We start from the raw sequence: 19856 nt of genomic DNA on the forward strand, positions 1-19856 counted from the left end.
GTGTCTGGGGAAGGCCCGAGTGCAAGGCTAAGCACGCGGCAGGGGACGGGTCCCACGTGACTGAGGGGCGGAGTGTCAGCTCCCCGGGCTGCGGCTTGTCAGAGGCGGGGCTGCTGCAGAGCATCTCCAGGCTGGAGCTGTGCTTTGTTCTCGTTGCTGCCTCCCAGACCTACTGGCTGGCGTCTGGGTCCATCCCTCGCTCCCCTCGGGCTCCTCCCGCCCACCCTCTACAATTGGGCCCGCATCCCGTTACCCAAAAGCTCCTTCCCAGATCCCACCCTCGCCCCTCCCCCAAACTTCTGGCCAGCGCCCCTGCCTTGGTACCTTCCATCCATCCCTCCCTCCCGCACCTTCTCCTCCCTGGTCCCCTCTCCTGTCCCCGTCTTCCCAAGTTCCGGGTCGCTCCGCCCGGCTCCGTCCCTCCGGATCGGGGATGTCCCCCGCAGCCCTGCTCCCATGGTCCTGACGCTGCTCCTCTCCGCCTATAAGCTGTGCCGCTTCTTCACCATGTCGGGCCCACGGCCAGGCGCTGAGCGACTAGCGGTGCCGGGGCCGGACGGGGGCGGCGGCGCGGGGCCGTGGTGGGCCGCGGGCGGCCGCGGGCCCCGCGAGGTGTCGCCCGGGGCGGGCGCCGAGGTGCAGAGCGCCCTGGAGCGCACGCTGCCGGAGCTGCAGCAGGCTCTGTCTGTGCTGAAGCAGGCGGGGGGCTCCCGGGCCGTGGGCGCAGGCCTGGCCGAGGTCTTCCAGCTGGTGGAGGAGGCCTGGCTGCTGCCGGCCGTGGGCCGAGAGGTAGCCCAGGGTCTGTGCGACGCCATCCGCCTGGACGGCGGCCTCGACTTGCTGCTGCGGCTGCTGCAGGCGCCGGAACTGGAGACGCGCGTGCAGGCCGCCCGCCTGCTGGAGCAGATCCTGGTGGCTGAGAACCGGTAGGGAGCTCGCGGGATGAGGGGAGGGCGCGGGGTGCAGTGGGCTCTCGGAGCTCTCGTGCGACTCGCTCACCAAATCCCTGTACAACACCCCTGCTGGGGATCAGCGTATCCATTTGACAGATGAGGCAAATGAGACTTGGGAAAGTTTGATGACTTGCCACAACACCGTAAACTGAGGGTGCAGCAGGGATTCGCTCCCAGGACTGGTGAGGTGAAGAATGAGACAGGGAGAGGGAGAACAAGAGTAGCTGGACAGGAATCTGTTCCCGGTTCAGCATGGAGCTGCCCAGCCCCTCAGACCTCCTCCCGGTAGGCCCGGGTGCCCTTCTGTGCTGCCTTCCCTCTGCCACTGAGAAAAAGAGAACACAGTGCTCAGGAAATGGGGTCGGAGGAGGGGGGAATGATTGCTGACGTGAGTGCTGGCCTAAGGGTTACTTGCCCCCTTCATGCCACCCCCGATCCACCACCTGCTTCCTCCCTCTTCATTTTGGCCCATGTAACAGGCCAGACATGATCTCATTCTGCGGCTGCTAATGGGGAACCAAAGGTTTTCTACTGGGAGGAATGGGCCAGAGAAGAGGAAACAGGTGCGGAGCTAAGCAGGGACCAGAGTATGTGTTCTCTGTCCTCTCCCCCACCCCACCCCCACATACTGCCAAGATACAGTAGGCAGGGTCCAACTGAGGCCTGCCTGACACTCTCTTGTTCCCTTCCTGGGATCTCCCCTGGAATACGAGGACTCTTGTGCTCACTTTCTCTCCCATCTGATGTCAGAGCAGACCAAACTGTCACACAGCACTCTCATGCTAGAATTCTCAGGCCCTTCTGGTTTAGAAAGGTCTTGTAGGGGTCACTTTCGATTCATGCAGCTCTCGTGCTCGCTTCGGCAGTACACATACTCAATTCATGCAGCTCTCACAAGTGTGAGGGCATGGGTTAGAGGTGCTTTCCTTGCCATTTTCAAAAATTAAAAATAACCTCGTGGATGATGGAAATAGTACAATTGTCAAAAACGCACGAATGAAGCGATTTAAGTTGGGAGAGCAAGTTACGGCTTTGCTTGCTCAGCAAATCATTGATTTCCCATCTAACCTCAGTGAGTTCGGAGGGCTAGCAAACAGAGTGGGTGCTCACTGGATGTGGTGGGCACAGGTTGGCCGGTGTACTCTGTAGGTGGGATGTGGCAGCTATAATTAGAACTCTTGGGAAATGGGTGTAGCCAACACCCTAGGAAGAGGAGGGCTGCAGGATGCAAACTGCACTGATGTTTTTAAAGCTTGAAAATAACAACACTCCCCTGGTTCAGAATTCCTATCTGTCCTGGTCTCAGGAAACAACGTGAAGGTAAGGACAGCACTTCAGGACCAAGGACAGCATCCAGCGCACCCCGTGGCCCTCAAAATTTGAACAGAGAGATGACACACTGAGAATTTTCTATGAGATCTTGCCCTTCCTCTTCCTTCATCAACCAACCTCCTCTTAGAGAAAGTTCCTCAGTCAATGCACACACTCCTTTTCCCATTCCCTTCTTCCCATAGTGCTGCCACACCCACTGCCCAGGAGCCTCCATCACCATGTCCCTCACCCCCAATGCCAAGGAAAGCCCAACAGCGTAGGACTTTTTGAACTTGGTCCCATGACATCCAGTGAGGGTGTGACTGCTAGCCTTTGAAATTTACAGTGTAGCCCCATCAGGGGACCATAATTAGGTTAAATGGTTTAACTCAGGTTAAATGACTTTCCCAAAAATACACAGTGAATAAGGGAGAAGACGTGTCTTTAAATAAACAAACAGAGGCACCTGGGTGACTATCAGTTAAGCCTCCTACTCTTAATTTCAGCTCAGGTCGTGATCTCAAGGTTTGTGAGTTCCAGACCCGGTTTGTGAGTTTGAGCCTCGCGTGGAGCTCCATGCTGACAGGGGGGGAGCCTGCTTGAGATCCTCTCTCTCCCTCTCTGCCCCTCCCAGCTTGCACTCTCTCACAAAATAAGTAAGTCAACTGGGGGAGAAAAACCGACAAAAACCAGAGAGCTATTGCATATAAATTCAAAAACTGCAAAGGTACACAAAGATACATGCTTAAAAGTTTTTTTTTTCCTACCCAGGCCCCCTCCCTGGAGACAAACCAGCAAGCAAAGCAAGTTTCTTGCACAGTATGCCCTTCTAGAGAAATTCTATGCATGTACAAGGATTTACACACATGTGTCTATTATATATACATGCTTGTGTGTGTGTTTGAGTTTGTGTATGTGTACAATTTCCGCCCTCCTTTGGAGCTGGGATTTGAACCACAGCCTCTGGGGCTGCAGAAGCTGGGAGCCAGGTCAACAGTTCTCACAACAAGCACACAATTAAAGTTCTGTGAAGGTGTCAAGTGCATAGGGAAAGGGGAGGGCTGGGGGTTAAGAAACTCAGAATAAAGTCCTCTCTCTGAATTGATGTTCCTGAGCAAGACTTTCCCTTCAGTGGTTCTCAGGAAATGAAGGTGTTGGATCAAATGACTGCTCAAACATATCCTGGTCCTGATATTCTTAGAGTTATGTAGTCAGGTTGTTCTGGAAGCACAAAGTAGAGCTGAAGGATCATGACCTCTAATCATCCTCTGAGCAAAGTTGTGTTGGCCTTATGCCATGTTAGCAGCTCAGCTGGGACACAAAGTCACAAGCACTGTGGTCACTGTGATGCTCATGGGGTAAGGACTCCATGGCTGGAGTCTTCGAGGGTAATGTCACTTGTTCAAGACATCGTTTGTGGTGGCAGGAAAACAGAAAACTTTCACCTCTGCCTGGAGTATGGCAACTCTCCTGTCTGCTGGCATCCAGGCTGCCTCCCTGGGCCCCTTCCTCCCTATAGCTGCCAGAGTGAGTTTCTCAAAACCTATGCAAGAGCAGGCCACTCCCCTTCCTAAAGCCTTCAGTGGCTCCCCATTTTCTACCAAGACTTGTACTTCAGAAATGCCTCAAGATGGCTCAGAAGGCCCCCACGACTCTCCCGACTCCCCCCTCGCCTTGAACCTTCCACCTCAGCCACTAGAAATGGCTTTACTTCAGTGTGGCTGCAGTGGGGACAGGTCCCAAACTGCGCTAGTTCTCAGACACCTCCTAACCTTTGCATACATCTGTGCCTAGATTACAGTCTCCACAATCTTCCCTACTCCTCTTCATTCACGTCCCATTTCTTTCTTTCTTTCTTTCTTTCTTTCTTTCTTTCTTTCTTTCTTTCTTTCTTTCTTTCTTTCTTTCTTTCTTTTTCTTTCTTTTAAAAGATTTTATTTTTAAGTAATCTCTACACCCAACATGGGGCTGGAACTCACAACCCCGAGATAAAGAGTCTCATGCTCCACTGACTGAGCCAGCCAGGCACCCCCTGTCCCACCATTTTTCTGACTTAATGCCATAAGCACCCATTCTATATATTTAATGTGTATCTTTATATCTGTATCCTGGTAAAATCTTTATTTTCTTGTGTTGTGCACATGTATTTTTAGTTTACACAAATAGTGCTGTGTTACATAGCACATTCCATTTCTGACTTTCACCCATATTATATTTTTAAGATCCTTCAGATTGTTATTTTATCATCTCTTCAGTCACTTGTAACTGCTCCGTAGCCTTCCAGAGTGGCCACCTGCCTGTGTTACCTCTCCACCCTCCCAGGCTTGACACCAGTGTGCCGCCATCTTCCCCCACCACACACAACCCTGCAGTGAACAGCCTTTCCCACATACTTTTGTGGATCTGTGATCATTTCTTTGGCTGTAAGCTTGAGAGCCCCACTTTCTGGCTCGTAGGGTGTGTACCTCCTTAATTTCATTCACACAACCCAGCCTGCTTTCCATATTGACTGCCTCCCAGAGAGCTTGGGCGTGTTCATGGTCCCACACCTCATCAATCTTTTGTGTTACCCAGCTTCTGCTGTTTGCCTATCCAATAGGTGTGAAGTGATAGCTGATTTTTATTTACGTATTTATTTAGATTTAGGGAGAGGGAGCATGTGAGCATGCGCATCAGGGAGAGGGACAGAGGAAAAGAGAGAGAATCTCAAGCAGGCTCAGTGCGGAACTCCATGGGGCTCAATCCTACAACCCTGGGATTATGACCTAAGCTGAAATCAAGAGTCAGATGCTCAACCGACTGAGCCACGCTGTGACAGCTGATTTAATTTTCACTTCTCTGGTTACTAATGATTACAAATTATTTTATTTGTCAACATTTTGGATTTTCTCTTTTATAAATTGCCATTTATATCCTTTGCTGTTCCCTGTTGAATTTGCTGCCCTTTTTCTTGTTGATGTGAATATTTATATACTCTATGCGTGAATCCCTGTTGATTTTATATTTTTCCTCGTTGGTTTTAAACATTACAGATATCTGTGGCCTTCTTTCTATTCCTCAAACATGCTGAACTTACCAGCCCTCAGGGCTTTTGTCCTCGCTGTTCGCTCTGCCTGTCAGGCTCATTTCCCAGACACTTTCAGGCAGGAGTCTCCAGATACTGAACTCTCTGATGTCACCTCCTCAGATATATCCCTCCACCCACGCACTATCCATTACATCACCCGGCTCTGGTAGCATTCTGGCCACATCACTGTTAACCTGCTCACTCATTGTTCCCTTGCTTATTGTCTCCATATTAGCTGTGTATAAGTTCCAAGCACTGTTAATCACTGTTCAGCGTCAGCCCCCAGCACATAGTAGTTCCTCAATGAACATCTGTTGAGTGAATGAATAAATACACACCCGGCACACTGCATGGGGTGAAGAAAGAGGTTTGAGGGCAAGGCTAAGAGTGCTGTACTTCATGTGATACTTCAGCTGATGCCAAGTTAACATTTAGTGAGTCTTCCCTATGCACCAGGCACTGTGCGGAGCACTTTACATGGATTATCACATTCATTCTCATAATGACCCTACCGCATAGGGATTCCTTTCATTTATGAGATGAGGAACCGAGGTGGAAATATAAAGGAAGGCTTTCTAGAAGAAAGCAGGGCCCAGGGACTCTTCTCCAGAGTTAGGGTTCTTAACCACTACACACACTGCAGGGGGAGGAGGCAGTGGTAAGGGAGGAAATGGGTGCGGCCAGAACGCAGCACCCTTATAATTCGAGAAATCTGTCCCCCCCGGACGGGAAGTGAAAGGGGGAGACAGGGAAGATAATGCTCTCCCTCGTGTCCCAAATGTGAGGCCAGAGAGGTTGAGTGACCTGGCTGTGGCCCCCAGGGGACAAGCCAACTCTCCCCCCCCCTCCTCTCTCCTCCCCGCCCCGGGGCCGCCGCCACTCCCTACGTCCCTGTCGCCTCTTTCTCGACAGGGACCGCGTGGCGCGCATCGGGTTGGGCGTGATCCTGAACTTGGCAAAAGAGCGCGAGCCGGTGGAGCTGGCGCGGAGCGTGGCGGGCATCTTGGAGCACATGTTCAAGCACTCGGAGGAGACGTGCCAGCGGCTGGTGGCGGCCGGGGGACTGGACGCGGTGCTGTACTGGTGCCGCCGCACGGACCCGGCGCTGCTCCGCCACTGCGCGCTGGCGCTGGGCAACTGCGCGCTGCACGGGGGCCAGGCGGCGCAGCGGCGCATGGTGGAGAAGCGCGCCGCCGAGTGGCTCTTCCCGCTCGCCTTCTCCAAGGAGGACGAGCTGCTGCGGCTGCACGCCTGCCTCGCGGTGGCGGTGCTGGCAACCAACAAGGAGGTGGAGCGGGAGGTGGAGCGGTCCGGCACGCTGGCGCTCGTGGAGCCGCTCGTGGCCTCGCTGGACCCCGGCCACTTCGCCCGCTGCCTGGTGGACGCCAGTGACACGAGCCAGGGCCGCGGCCCCGACGACCTGCAGCGTCTCGTGCCGCTGCTGGACTCGTCGCGCTTGGAGGCGCAGTGCATCGGGGCTTTCTACCTCTGCGCCGAGGCGGCCATCAAGAGCCTGCAGGGCAAGACCAAGGTGGGTGCGGGCGCGGGGGGGGGGGGGGGGGGGGGGGGGGGGCGAGGACGGTCTGGAAAAGCTTCCCAGTGGGAGCGACAGGGACTTGAGGCACACAGAAGAGTTAGGTGAAGCAAGGAGCAGGATGACAGACCGGTCTCTCTGGCCTGGAAGGCAAGAGCAAGGATTTTAAGCAGGGAACGTGCATTTTTACGATTATCCTGGCTGCGGCGTAGAGATGGGATTGGCAAGGGTGAGGCTGGAGGCAAGGGGGCCAGACGGGAGGCCATGACAGGGGGACAGTTGGGAAGGTGGGCTGGGGCACGACAGCAGAGGCAGAGAAAAGCAGACAGATCCCGGAGGGAGGTGCCGAAGAGATAGAATTAGGACTCGGTGGGGGGCGGGGTGGAGAGAGAAGAGCTGAGGATGACCCCTGCCTGGCCTTGGACACAGACAGCTCCGTGGGTGGTGGCACCTGGTACTGAATAACTGGAGAGAGGTTGTGGTGGGGGAGGGGAAGAAAGTGAGTTCACTGGGACAGGTTGGGTTCGGGGTACATGAACGATGACCAGCTGGGGTACTTCAGCGGGCCATTTGGTCACGTGGGTCTGGAGTGCAGGAAGGAGGAGTGCAGGGACAGGGGTTGGGGGGCGGGCAGGACATCAGTATGTTGACCGGATAAGTCCCACCTGTGTCCCAAGAGCGTCCCATGCCTAGGGCCTGAACCGAAGCTTTTGCCATCTGCTTTAACTTGCTGTGTGACCTTGGCTAGCTGGCTCCCCCTCTCTGGGCCTCTCTATGCTTCATTTTTATCCTCGGGAAAACTGAAGAGGCAAACTACAGCAGCAGTTCTTATCCTGCCTGTGAAACCCGTAATGGTTAAATTATCCAAAGTTTGTGGTTTTGTTTTTTAAATATTGCAGAATCAAGATTATCCCTACGACACTCCTCTGCCTCCTTTGCATTCCTCTGGGGGTTTGGAGTTGATGACAGCTGGTGCAAGGGGTTTGTGGACCATCCGGTCTGTACCACAGCTGTCATCTGGGCTGCTCGGAAAAGAACGTCTCACAGATCATGGTCACCTATTGTGTGTGTCCCCACAGATTAAAAAGAGACGATTGTGGGGGCACCTGGGTGGCTCAGTCGGTTAGGTGTCCGACTTTGGCTCAGGTCAGGATCTCACAATCCGTGGGTTTAAGTCCCGTGTCAGGCTCTGTGCTGACAGCTCAGAGCCTGGAGTCTGCTTCGGATTCTGTGTTACCTCACTCTCGATCCCTCCCCCGCTCATGCTCTGTCTCTCTCTGTCTCTCAAAAATAAATATTAAAAGTTAAAAAAAATTTTAAATAAAAAAGTAAAAAGAGACTATTGTGTTGGGGGGTCCGGGAGGCCTCTTCCAAGGTCTCATGTTCCAGGAGCTTCTGATTCTCCCCCCTATGCCCCAGAGCTGGGCCACGGGAGGACTGGCTTTATAAATCAGGTCATTCTGCTTTGGGAAAAGGGACTTGAAGGCAAGTAGGGAGTGAGGGCCCCAAAGATGGAGTGTGGGCAGCAGCCATGAGCACCACCTGTGGCACCCCTTTTCCAACAAGGTCAAGTGAATGCAGTTCAGTAAAGAGATCGCAGCCGCCGTCCTGTACCCTGCAATGTACCCTGCAGGTACAGGACTCCAAAGGTGACTAAAACATGACGTCAGCCTGTCACCGAGTGAAAGTTGCATTATCAACTAACAGTGGTATGTAGAGTACAAGGGCTAATTGGAGGTATGGGCCACGCTGTGGGTAAATCAAAGCAGGCTGCATGGAAGGGGTGCTAATCAACTTGAATTCCAGTGGATGACTAGGATTCGCACAAGCAGGCTGGAAGAACGGAGTCTGGGAACAACACCATGACTGGGCCCAGAGATTGGAGAGCCTTAGTGGGTCGGGGTCAGCCAAGCATGGGATCATGAAAGGGGAGTTGAGCTGAGAATGGTGGGCAGGGTGCTACCCTGTGCCAGGCCTGGCCGCCATACTGAGCGCTCAGACTTCATCCCAGGGAGATGGAAGCTGCTAGAGGGGAGGCATCAGGTCAAGAGTGGAGAGAGTTTCAGGAGGCGGAACCCACAGAGCTGGGTGACATATTGGATGCAGGCAGGGCGAGGGTAGATGATGGGCGTTTCTTGCTGAGGAGAGGCGAGGGGAGGGACTGGGCACGTTTGGGGATGGCTGGCGAGCTGGTGGACCCCAGACCCCCTCTCCCCATCCCTCCCTAGGTATTCAACGACATCGGAGCCATCCAGAGCCTGAAACGCCTGGTTTCGTACTCCACCAACGGCACCACGTCGGCGCTGGACAAGCGTGCGCTGCGTCTGCTGGGTGAGGAGGTGCCGCGGCCCATCCTGCCCTGCGTGGCCAGCTGGAAGGAGGCCGAGGTCCAGACGTGGCTGCAGCAGATCGGCTTCTCCCACTACTGCGACAGCTTCCGGGTAGAGCGGCGCATCCCAACGGCGCGCGGCCGCTAGGGGCGCCCTGCGCACAGGCCACCGCGCGCCCTTTCCGCCCGCATCCCCGCATCCCCGTGGCGCCAGGGGGCTGTTTTGGGGGTGGGAGCCTGCACTCAGCCGCTTTCGGGGTCACTGGGCTCCGATCTGAGTCCCATCCGCTTCCCCCGTCTCCCTCTTCGGTTCCCTGTCCTTGCATGTTACGCTCGGGGTCCCTTCCTTACATCTGCCTCGTCCCTCAGGAGCAGCAGGTGGATGGCGACCTGCTTCTGCGGCTCACGGAGGAGGAGCTCCAGGCCGACCTGGGCATGAAATCGGGCATCACCCGCAAAAGGTACGGAGCCTCCTGCCGGCCGGCCTTCACCCGCCCCCGCCCCCCCACCGTCACCAGCCAGTCCCGGGGTCAGGCAGGACCCTCAGCGTCCTCTTCTCCCCCGTTCCCGATGGCAGGTTCTTCAGGGAGCTCACGGAGCTCAAGACCTTCGCCAACTATGCTACGTGCGACCGCAGCAACCTGGCCGACTGGCTGGGCGGCCTGGACCCGCGCTTCCGCCAGTACACGTACGGCCTGGTCAGTTGCGGCCTGGACCGCTCCCTGCTGCACCGCGTGTCCGAGCAGCAGCTCCTGGAAGACTGCGGCGTCCGCCTGGGCGTGCACCGCGCCCGCATCCTCACGGCCGCCAGAGGTGAGCCTGCCCGCCTGGGCCCCCGCCCCTGCCCTGGCCCCAGCCCCGCGGGATGGACTGAGCACGCGCGCGGTGCCGGACAGGGTTCTGAGCGTGCAGAGACCAACGTGCTGCACTTTGCCCTCTAAAGCTCCCAGGCTGAGCCGAGTAGGAGGGTGGAAGTAAGGCGGGTGTAGAAACGGGTCGGTGACCACAGCAGGAAGCATGGCCAGGAGTCCAGCGGGGGCTGGGAGGAAGCGCCGCCACTGCGGTCCACCCAGCGCTAGGCATGTGGAGAATGTCTGGCCAGGTCTTGAAGGATGTATTGGGGGAGGGGGTGTGGCAGGAAGAGCAGCTCGGAAGGAGGGAACAGTATATGCAAATATGCAGGAAAGACTAGAAGGAGGGGGCAACACGGGGAGGGCAGCTTATGCCACTAGCCAGCAGCTTAGGGAGTATGGGTTCTGGAGGTGCTCTGGAGGAGGTCGTGAGGGCAGAATGGATTCTAGGGCTCAAACAACCCTTTTTATTTACTAATTTATTTTAATTTGCTAATTTACTCTTTAGCTAATATTTATCAATTACTATACATCTTAGGTTTTAAACAGATATTATCTCATTCATCTCTACGTCCATTCCATGCAGTGGGTGTTAATTTTTTAAATCAACTGTTTAAAAATGTGTAGGTAATAAAAGAGGTATAATGTAAAAGTGTCCAATTTCAGGGCGCCTGGGTGGCTCCGTAGGCTGAGTGTCCAGCTCTTACTTTATTTTATTTTTTGTGTGTTTATTTATTTCTGAGGCAGAGGGAGACAGAGCTTGAGGCCGGGAAGGGCAGACAGAGAGGGAGACACAGAATCCAAAGCAGGCTCTAGGCTCCAAGCTGTTAGCACACAGCCCAGCGTGGGGCTTGAACCCACGAACTATGAGATCATGACCCTAAGTCGGACGCTTAACCGACTGAGCCACCCAGGCGCCCCTTGAGCGTCCAACTCTTGATCTCAGCTCAGGTCTTGATCTCAGGGTCATGAGTTCAAGCCTGGCATCGGGTCCCACACTGGGAGTGGAGCTTCCTGGAAAACAAAAGAAAAAAGAATGTCCAATTTGAAGAATCTTGAAAAATGCTTACATGTGTAACTACCATCATAATCTAAGAGGAAGAACGTGTCCCTTAAGGGTGTTAATTGTAAAGAAGATGAAACTATGTTTTAAAGAATTTAAAGCCATTTCCTGATGTTATTCCTTGGGAAATCCCAATACATACCCAAAGCCCTTAAATTACAGAGCTGGGATTTGAACCTCTGTCTTCCTGCTTCAGAAACAGACAAATGCTCTCTGTGAGTGTTAGGTCCGAATATTGTATGAGGATGGATTCTTTCCACTCATCTATTCATGCAGCAAGCTCAACTAAAGCAGGTCAGCTTTTATTATTTTTACAGTGCAGCTTCCAATATACCCCTAAGATTTCATTTTTTGAAAACAGGGAGGTCCTACTATAAAAATAGCTTACACATTTTTTAAAAATAGCCGTGCACATTTTTTTAAGTGGCGGCAATGACACCCTCAGACTTGGATTTTAGACAAATCCCTCTGGTTGCTGTACAAACAGATGAGACCAGGCAAGTGCGGATTTGGGGAGACCACTGAGAAGGCTGAGTTGGGGGCTGGACCTGGGGAGGGCCCTGGGAAGTAGGAAGGATGCAGAGCACAGAGCCAGGGCTTGTGAAGGCTTGTGTGTTCCGTTCCGTGCTGTATCCCAAGCACAAAGGATAGTGCCAGGCACACAGTACGTGCTTCGTGAATACTCGTTGAACGAATGAATGAGAGGTAGGCGTTCAGGCTGATACCCGGGTTCTGGCCGCGGTGGGAACTAGGAAGGGAGGGGCCAGGGGTGGACTCGGGATGTGTTGGGTTTGCCGTGTCTGTGGGCAGCTGGCCATGTGGGTTGGAGCCCCAGAGAGAGGGCGGGGCTGGAGGTGCAAATCCACGACCCTACAACACCATGCCCACCTCCTGAGATGCCCTCACGAATAGTTAGCGGCCCTCCTTCCTGTAGGCCCATTCTCTCTCTCAGTGACCCTCTTTCGAAGCAGGCCACCATGTCTGGGCTGGGCCGGGCTGAGAAGGCGGGTGTGCGGGCAATGATGTACCTCATGGTGAGCGATGAGGAGGGGCTGCCCTTACCAAACCGTCTCCCGTCCGCTTCAGAAATGCTACACTCGCCGCTGCCCTGCACGGGCGGCAAGCCCAGTGGGGACATCCCAGATGTCTTCATCAGCTACCGCCGGAACTCAGGCTCCCAGCTGGCCAGGTGAGGGAAGGGGTGGGCAGGTGGGCGGGCCGGGGCCTCGGGGCGAGGCCAAGGCAGTGACGCGGGGTGTCCTTCCAGCCTCCTGAAGGTGCACCTGCAACTTCACGGCTTCAGTGTCTTCATTGACGTGGAGAAGCTGGAGGCGGGCAAGTTCGAGGACAAGCTCATCCAGAGTGTCATCGGCGCCCGCAACTTTGTGCTGGTGCTGTCAGCTGGGGCGCTGGACAGGTGCATGCAGGACCACGACTGCAAGGACTGGGTGCACAAGGTAGGCGTGGGCCTCTGTGCCCCCGGCAGTGGCCAAGGTCCTCCGTTCCTTCTCCTCGGCGTCTGCCAGCCACCTCCGCGGCGCAGCCGGAAGTCACCGCCCCGACTGTCATCGGTCTTCAGCAAGTCACTTAGGCTCTCTGAGCCTCGGTTTTCTCGCTTAGAAAATGGGGATAACGTCTCTGTGTTCTTTGCCTTATAGGATTATTGTGAGAAGGGTGAAAAGGCTTTGAAAAATAACCTCTGTGGGGGAAGAGGGGCCAGAGAGCCTAGTGGCGGGTGCAGCCAAACCAAAGCTGAGTTTGACTCCTGGCTCTGGCCTTGGGCGAGGTACTTAATCCCAGTGAGCTTCGCGTTTGTTACTGTAATGTGGGATGAGTGTAGTCTCTAACTCCCTAGGATACTGTTATAAGAATTAAAAGAGCTAAAATGTGTGAAGTGCTCAGCAGAACGCCTAGCTCTGTAGTAATTGCTTTATAATGGTAGCATATTATTGCAATTATTATGAGTACTACCACTGTTTAATTAATACCGTCGTATTTTTAGTGCCTGACGCATAGTAGAAACTTACTAAATACTTGTAGAATGGATGGATGGGTCCAAATCACATCTGCAGGTGATCAATTATTAATCAGTGAGTAGGAATCGGGGGCCTGGGCTGAGAGATAAAGCAGTCATCTGAGATGGAGCTGTTGTCCTAAAACAGCTTAGGAGACGAGAATATGCCCAGAATGACCAGATCGTAGGTGGGACGGTGTCAGTGCTAAGCGAGGTGGGTGAACCTCCTACTTCCCAGAGGGGTATGGAGAAGGGAGAAAACATTAAGGTCTGGAATAACCAGGGAAGGCTTCATGGAGGAAGCCGAAGTTGAGAAGAGTCTTAAGAATTTAGCTGAGTGGAAGAGAAGGCGGGAGAACTGTGTGAGCAAAGAACAAAAGTGGGGGAGAGGAAGGCGCATCACTGGGAACTGCTTACAGATGAGGAAACTGAGGCTCAGAGAGGTAGAATACTTTTCCCAGGGCCACGCTGGTGCCGGAATCAGAAAAGCTGGGGTCTGAACTCCGTCTATCGGACTCCAAAGCCCACACTCTTTCCCGGGACCTGACTGTTTCACGGCACAGATCTGAGGGAGTGTGAGGGCAGGGATAGGGCTGGGTTCAACCGCCACCGGAAATGATTGTCCGCATCTCTTCCCAACTCCACGTTCGGTGACATCGTGTTGGTAGCCCGAAATCAGTCACGGTGGGCGTATTTACGCTGAGGAAGTTGGTAAACAGTACAAATCAGGGTTTTATTTGGTTGGTTGTCCCACACCCCAGAGAGCTCATTGTTTTTTGTTGTTGTTGTTTAAAATTTTTTTTAATGTTTTATTTATTTCTGAGAGAGAGAGAGAGACAGCGTGAGCAGGGGAAGGTCAGAGAGAGAGAGGGAGACACAGACTCTGAAACAGCCTCCAGGCTCTGAGCTGGCTGTCAACACAGAGCCCGACGCGGGGCTCGAACCCACGAACCATGAGATCATGACCTGAGCCGAAGTCGGACGCTTAACCGACTGAGCCACCCAGGCGCCCCGAGAACTCACTGTTACACGCTGACCAGCACACCACTGGCTGGAAATGAACCACGGAACCAGTTTGCAGAGTACCTAAAGGCTGGGAGAAGACCTATATTGAAAGCACTGGGAAGAGGGATCCCACAAGGGCCGTGACGCCAGGCCAGGGCTTGTTGGAAGAAGGCTCTGACACCAGAGCATCCAGACTGACAGTGGGGAAGAGGGTCAGGCCCCAGAAGCCATGTTTTAGGGGTTGACTACTGGGCTTGGTTTGGTGTGGGCCAAAGAGACTCCTGGAAGATCATGGTTGACGGCCCAGAGCAGGTGGTATGTGGCCCGCCCCACGGGAGTTCAGACCTTGCCGTGGTCACTCCGTATCCCGGATGCCCACAGCCACGCAGGGTGCAAAGCGGGCTCTTGAAGAGTTTATGGAAGGAGTGAATCAAAGATTAAACAGATGGAGCAGATCTATCCCCCAGGTTTGCCAGGCCAGAACACCTGACTCCAGTCAAGTTTTCGTTCTGAACCTGCTGGGTGACCTTGAACAAGCCTCTCTCGGCCAGACTCTGAATCTGTGCAGTGGTTGTGTGTAATTCTGGTTAAAACAAAGGTCTAAAGGCTCCCAAATCAATGTCTGCAGGATCCAAATTCATACAGGTTCTCAGCAGAGAGGCAGAGGGGTTGAAAGAGCCCTGGACTTGGAATCTGAAGGCTTGACTGAGAGACCTGGCCCCTCAGGGCCTGGGCATTTGTGTGACTTGGGAGCAAGGCCTTCCCCTCTCTGGACTTCCTTCTTCTCATTCATAAAATGGAGAGGGTCCCCCAAAGCCAACCAAGGTGGAAGTCATGCAAGCTCTTTCCCCAGGAAGGCTCTGCTCCGTAAGGGTGCCTGACACCCAGCCTTGTCCCAGCAGATCGTAAGGAGTGGGGAGGCAGGTGGGGTGGTGGGAGCCTTGGCCTTGGCCCAGGCCCAAAGGCTCCATCAGCCTTCCTTGGTTGTTGTTAGTGCTTGATTGCCTCTGGCTTTAAAACTCCTTTCCCTGAAGCCACATTTAGTGGGTAATCAATATGGAAAACCACAAGTGAACTGCACTCAAAAAAGTCCAATCCCTGAGGTTCCCCCTTGAAAGGAAAAGAACATTCAATAAGCACTTACCAGAGCACCCATTAATAGTAAGTAATATCTTCAGAACAACCTTGTGAAGTAGGCTTATTATCCCCCTTTGCAGAGGAGGAAATAATAACACCTGTTATTTATTAAGCACCCACTGCATGCTGGGCGCTATTCTAACCACTCGTGGGACATCACAGGTATCCCCAACCACCCCACCAGACAGGGACTGTCGTGAGCCCTATTTTGAACCTTATTTTTTATATGAGAAACACAGAGGCTTTGAGCGCCTGTTGTTTGCCTCAGGCCATAAAGCCTGTGTCAGAGATTCGATGTGGACCCTCATCTGATGATTCCAGAGTACAGCCCCTAATTGCTATGCTATGTTCTTTCTTTCTTTTCTTCCTTCCTTTCCTTTCTTTCTTTCTTTCTTTCTTTCCTTCCTTCCTTCCTTCTTTCTTTCCTTCTTTCTTTCTTTCTTTCTTTCTTTCTTTCTTTCTTTCTTTCTTTCTTTCTTTCTTTCTTTCTTTCTTTCTTTCTTTCTTTCTTCATTCCAACCATCCAGCCATCCATTAAGTTTTTGGCAAGGGCTGACTATGGACAAGGCTTTGTAAAAGATGCTGAGATACAAGATGGGTAAAAACCAGACACATGGGAAAGACAGGCATTAAGTAAATTACTCATTAACTAATTTAAGTTTGCAACTGTAGCATGTGCTGAAGAGCCTATTATAAGAGCCTGTAATAGGGAGAGGGGCCTAGTCAGAGAAGTGAGGGAAGACTTCCCTGGGAAAGTATGGAGTGAGCTCAGATCAGATCAGAAAAATGAGAAGGCATTAGTTGGGGGAAAGGGCAGAGAAGAGCGTTCCAGACAGCGGAAACACCATGTGCAAAGGCCCTGTGCAGGAGAGGGGATGGCAGATGTAAGGGGCTACAAGATCTGTGTGGCTGGGAGAACAGCACAGGGGTGGAGTCTGAGAAGTGAGCTGTGGTCAACCACACAGGGCCTTAGACCACATTAAGGAGTTTGAATTTTATTCTAAGAGCCATGTAAAATCTTGGAAGAGTTTTAAGCAGGGGATGACGTGATCAGATTTGCATTTTGCAAAGAGCCGCCAGGTGAAGGGGCAACGTAGAGAACAAGTTAGAGGGGCTGAGAGTGGATGAGGAGATAAAGATGAGGGGGGCTGGAGCAGGGTGGTGGCGGGGTGGGAGAGACAAATGGGTGGATTTGAGAAACAAGTAAGAAATACAAATTGGCAGGGCTGGTGATAGATCAGTTTGGCTGCAGCGGGTGATGTCTTTCTTCTGACACCGAACCGTGTGGGTTTTTTCTAACACCAACAAACCAATTCTCCCAGTTTGCCAACACCATCTGGGTGTCCCACAGTTCAGTTCAATTCTGATGTGGACTTACCCAGAGCAAGTGTCAGACTCCAGAGCGTTAAGGACCCCGCCCCACAAGTCCACCCTCCCTTCAGACACCAGTTGAAAGTCCTGGGTTCCCAGGCTACCCACACTTGTCTGACTTGACCTCCAAGTCAGTAGTTCCTGTAATGTACACATCCCCCCCGCCCCCCCGCCGCTCCCCCTGGCCACTCAATAATTTGCTAGAAGGACTTGCAGAACTCAGAAAGCACTTAACTATTACTGGTTCATTGAAGAGGATATAACTCAGGAACATCCAAATGTAAGAGAGGCCTGCCTGGGGCAAGGTATGGGGCTGCGGGCTCGCGCAGGGGAGGCACAGAGCTCCCGGGCCCTCTCCAGGCCACCCTTTCAACACCTAGATGTGTTCACCAACCGATCCTGTCCTTGGGGGGGTTTACGAAGTTTCACGATGTAGGCATGATTAAGTCATTGGCCACTGGTGAGGGAACTCAGTCTCCACCCCTCTCCCTCCTAGGAGGGGTGTGTGTGTGTGTGTGGGTGTGTGAGCGCATGCGCGCGTGCGAGTGCGTGAATGTATGTGGGGTACTTAAAGTCCCAACCTGTTCATCATAGCTTGGTCTTCCCGGCAACAAGCCCCCGGCAGGAAGTTGTCCAGGCACCCCCACCCCCATCCTCCAGTCGGCTGGGGACTCCCAGGGTTTCAGGAGCTGTATGCCAAGGATCGGGGGCAAAAACCAAATATATACCACAAAAGGTGAGGGCGAGGTCAAGGTGGGCCTCAGCACCAGCACCCCACCCCGGGCTCGGCCTTGGGTGGTTGGCCCCCCAGGTCCCTAGATGGGGACCCATGTCTCTTTCCTCCTCCCCTCTTTTCTGTCTCCAGGAGATTGTGACTGCTTTGAGCTACGGCAAGAACATTGTGCCCATCATCGATGGCTTCGAGTGGCCGGAGCCCCAGGACCTGCCCGAGGACATGCAGGCTGTGCTCACCTTCAACGGCATCAAGTGAGGAGTGGGGGCGGGTGCCCAGCCCACAGCCAGCGGCCCGTCCGCCGGCCCTCTGACCCCGAGCCTCTGTGCCCACAGGTGGTCTCACGAGTACCAAGAGGCCACAATTGAGAAGATCATCCGCTTCCTGCAGGGCCGCTCCTCCCGGGACTCGTCCGCAGGCTCGGACACCAGTTTGGAGGGGGCCGCCCCCATGGGCCCGACTTAACCAGCCCTTCGTTCCCAAGCCCTGCCGTGACCCCCATCTCCGTCGTCCCCCCTGAAGAAGCAGCTCCTCAAACCGGCCCCCCTCAGCGGCCAGCAGCCTGGGCCGTTCTCAGGAAATGACTGTCCCTCTCTCCCCACCCCCATGGGCCACCTTAGAGTCTGGAAAGGGAAGGGAAGCCGGGCATTGGGGGTGGTGAGGGTCAGACCCCAGCCCCAGGCCCTGCCACCAGGTTTTCTAGCTCAGGTGTGGGAAAGGCACACTACACCCCCTCTCACCCTGACAGCTTGAGTAGGGGGAAGGCAGGCAGCCTCTGACAAGAGTCAGGGCCACGGCCACCCTCTCAGCGGGGCCAGGACCCGGCTCCTGGCCAGCTGGCACCATGGTCCAGTGACGGCTCTCCACCTAGATCATGCCTGGCTTCTGGGCACACCGCTTCCTGCCACCCTGTGGCCTTGACCTGTAACCACTCAGTGTCCTTAGCTGGCCTGGCCTGGTCCCAAGTCCCCTCCCAGCCTTTCTGAGGTGCAGCCCCCTTAGCCACATCCAAGGTCAGGGCTGAGCCCACCCTCACTCTGGCTGGTCTGCGGCTACGGCCAGCTTTGCTGCACTCGGTGGTGCAAAGGAGCCCCCTGCTTGGGCCTGGGCAGCTGAGGCCGTCTCAACGGGCAGCTAGCCACCCTACTAACCCTTGTCGCTGTGCCTCAGGTCCCTGCTGGCCTGGCTCGGCTGGTTTCCCAGGCCCCTTCCCCACCCACGTGCTCGGGGGGAGGGGAGGCCGGGGGGAGGCAGCACCCTGTGGCAATGGCAGCAGTCTGGGCAGAATCTGCGGCAACACGTGGAGAGCCAAGATCCTGAAGGCCCAGGCGTGCATTTGAATCCCCCCCCTCCTGGGAATTTTGCTAAAATTGCATTCAAGAGACCAGGGCGGGGCCTGGGTTTCTGCATTGCTCACTAATTCCCAGGGGAGTGGATGCTGGTGGTCAAGGAATGACCCCCTTGAACGAGCAAGGCTCTGAAACACAAATCCCTCACAAGTATCTGCCGTCTTCCAGACACACCGCTCCATGGTTTCTGTAGGCACCGAAGCAAACCCTACGCGGGGTGATCTCCATGTGACAGAGAGGGAAGTGAAGGACGCACCATTTCCCAAATCACTGGTGGCAGTCCCGGGACCCAGGCCAGGCTGCCTGGTGCTCTGTCCACTGCCCATCCTGAGAGTCATCCCGGAGGAGGCTGTACCCCGGGCAGGGCTGCTTTCTCCTTTGCTCCAAGAGTCTAGCAGGGCGAGATGGATTTGCACAAAGTAAGGCTGACCCAGGAGCTGTGCAGAGATAAATGAGCAGGAATGTCCCTCAGCCCCTTTCCCCACTAGGGTAGGGGAGCAAGGAGGTGGCCTCCCTCCAGTAAACCCAGGCTTTGGCTAACAGGGTCAGCTGGACCCGGCCCTGCCTCTTCCCCGCCCCGGGGCCATGAGCTCACACCTCAGGCTGGCTCAGCTTCCAGAACCACCTCCCACAGGTGCTGCCCGGGTCACTCGGAGCTCTCGAGCCACATCATCAGAAAAGTCAAAGGTCTCGCTTCAGGCTTGGGACTCATTCCTTCCACTCCCCCTCCGGCCGGAGACACGGTCTTAAGCGGGTCCTGGCCCCAGCTCTGGCCTCCACTGCTCTCGATGCCTTCATGCCACACGAGTGCCCTTCAGTGCCAGGCCCTGGGTGCGATGATGACTGAAGCAGACTGGACGCTGCCTTTGCAGAGCAGAGACAGTAACAATAGCGTGGGATGACTACCCTCCAGGGGAAGCTTTCTCTTTGTCCCCGATCAGTCCCACTCCCTCCAGAGATGCCCCATGGGCAGTATTCAGAGAGGTCGTGGGCTGTTCGTACACCCTCTACTGCTGCCTGCCTGTCTCCGGGGAATCAGAGCCCAGCTGCCAGTCCCGCCAGAGCGGCCCAGGTGACGACCCCCCAGCCGGGCCAGTGTGTTCTCCTGGCCCTCGCCTTCCACCCGGGCCTGGCCCCAC

The 19856-nt window shown here is 54.6% G+C and overlaps 1 protein-coding gene across 1 annotated transcript; it reads left to right on the forward strand.

Moving 5' to 3' along the window:
• The first annotated feature begins 456 nt into the window (after positions 1 to 456).
• Positions 457 to 19630, forward strand: SARM1 (sterile alpha and TIR motif containing 1). The gene is made up of 9 exons (XM_039252374.1): positions 457 to 926; positions 6244 to 6862; positions 9094 to 9306; positions 9564 to 9655; positions 9772 to 10007; positions 12195 to 12297; positions 12376 to 12565; positions 17501 to 17622; positions 17704 to 19630. The coding sequence occupies exons 1-9, from the start codon at positions 457 to 459 to the stop codon at positions 17831 to 17833; spliced, it is 2175 nt and encodes a 724-aa protein (XP_039108305.1). The 3' UTR covers positions 17834 to 19630.
• Positions 19631 to 19856: the final 226 nt, after the last annotated feature.

Source organism: Hyaena hyaena, unplaced genomic scaffold (assembly GCF_003009895.1).
Source record: "Hyaena hyaena isolate Hyena2069 unplaced genomic scaffold, ASM300989v1 scaffold_10, whole genome shotgun sequence".
Lineage (NCBI taxonomy): Eukaryota > Metazoa > Chordata > Mammalia > Carnivora > Hyaenidae > Hyaena > Hyaena hyaena.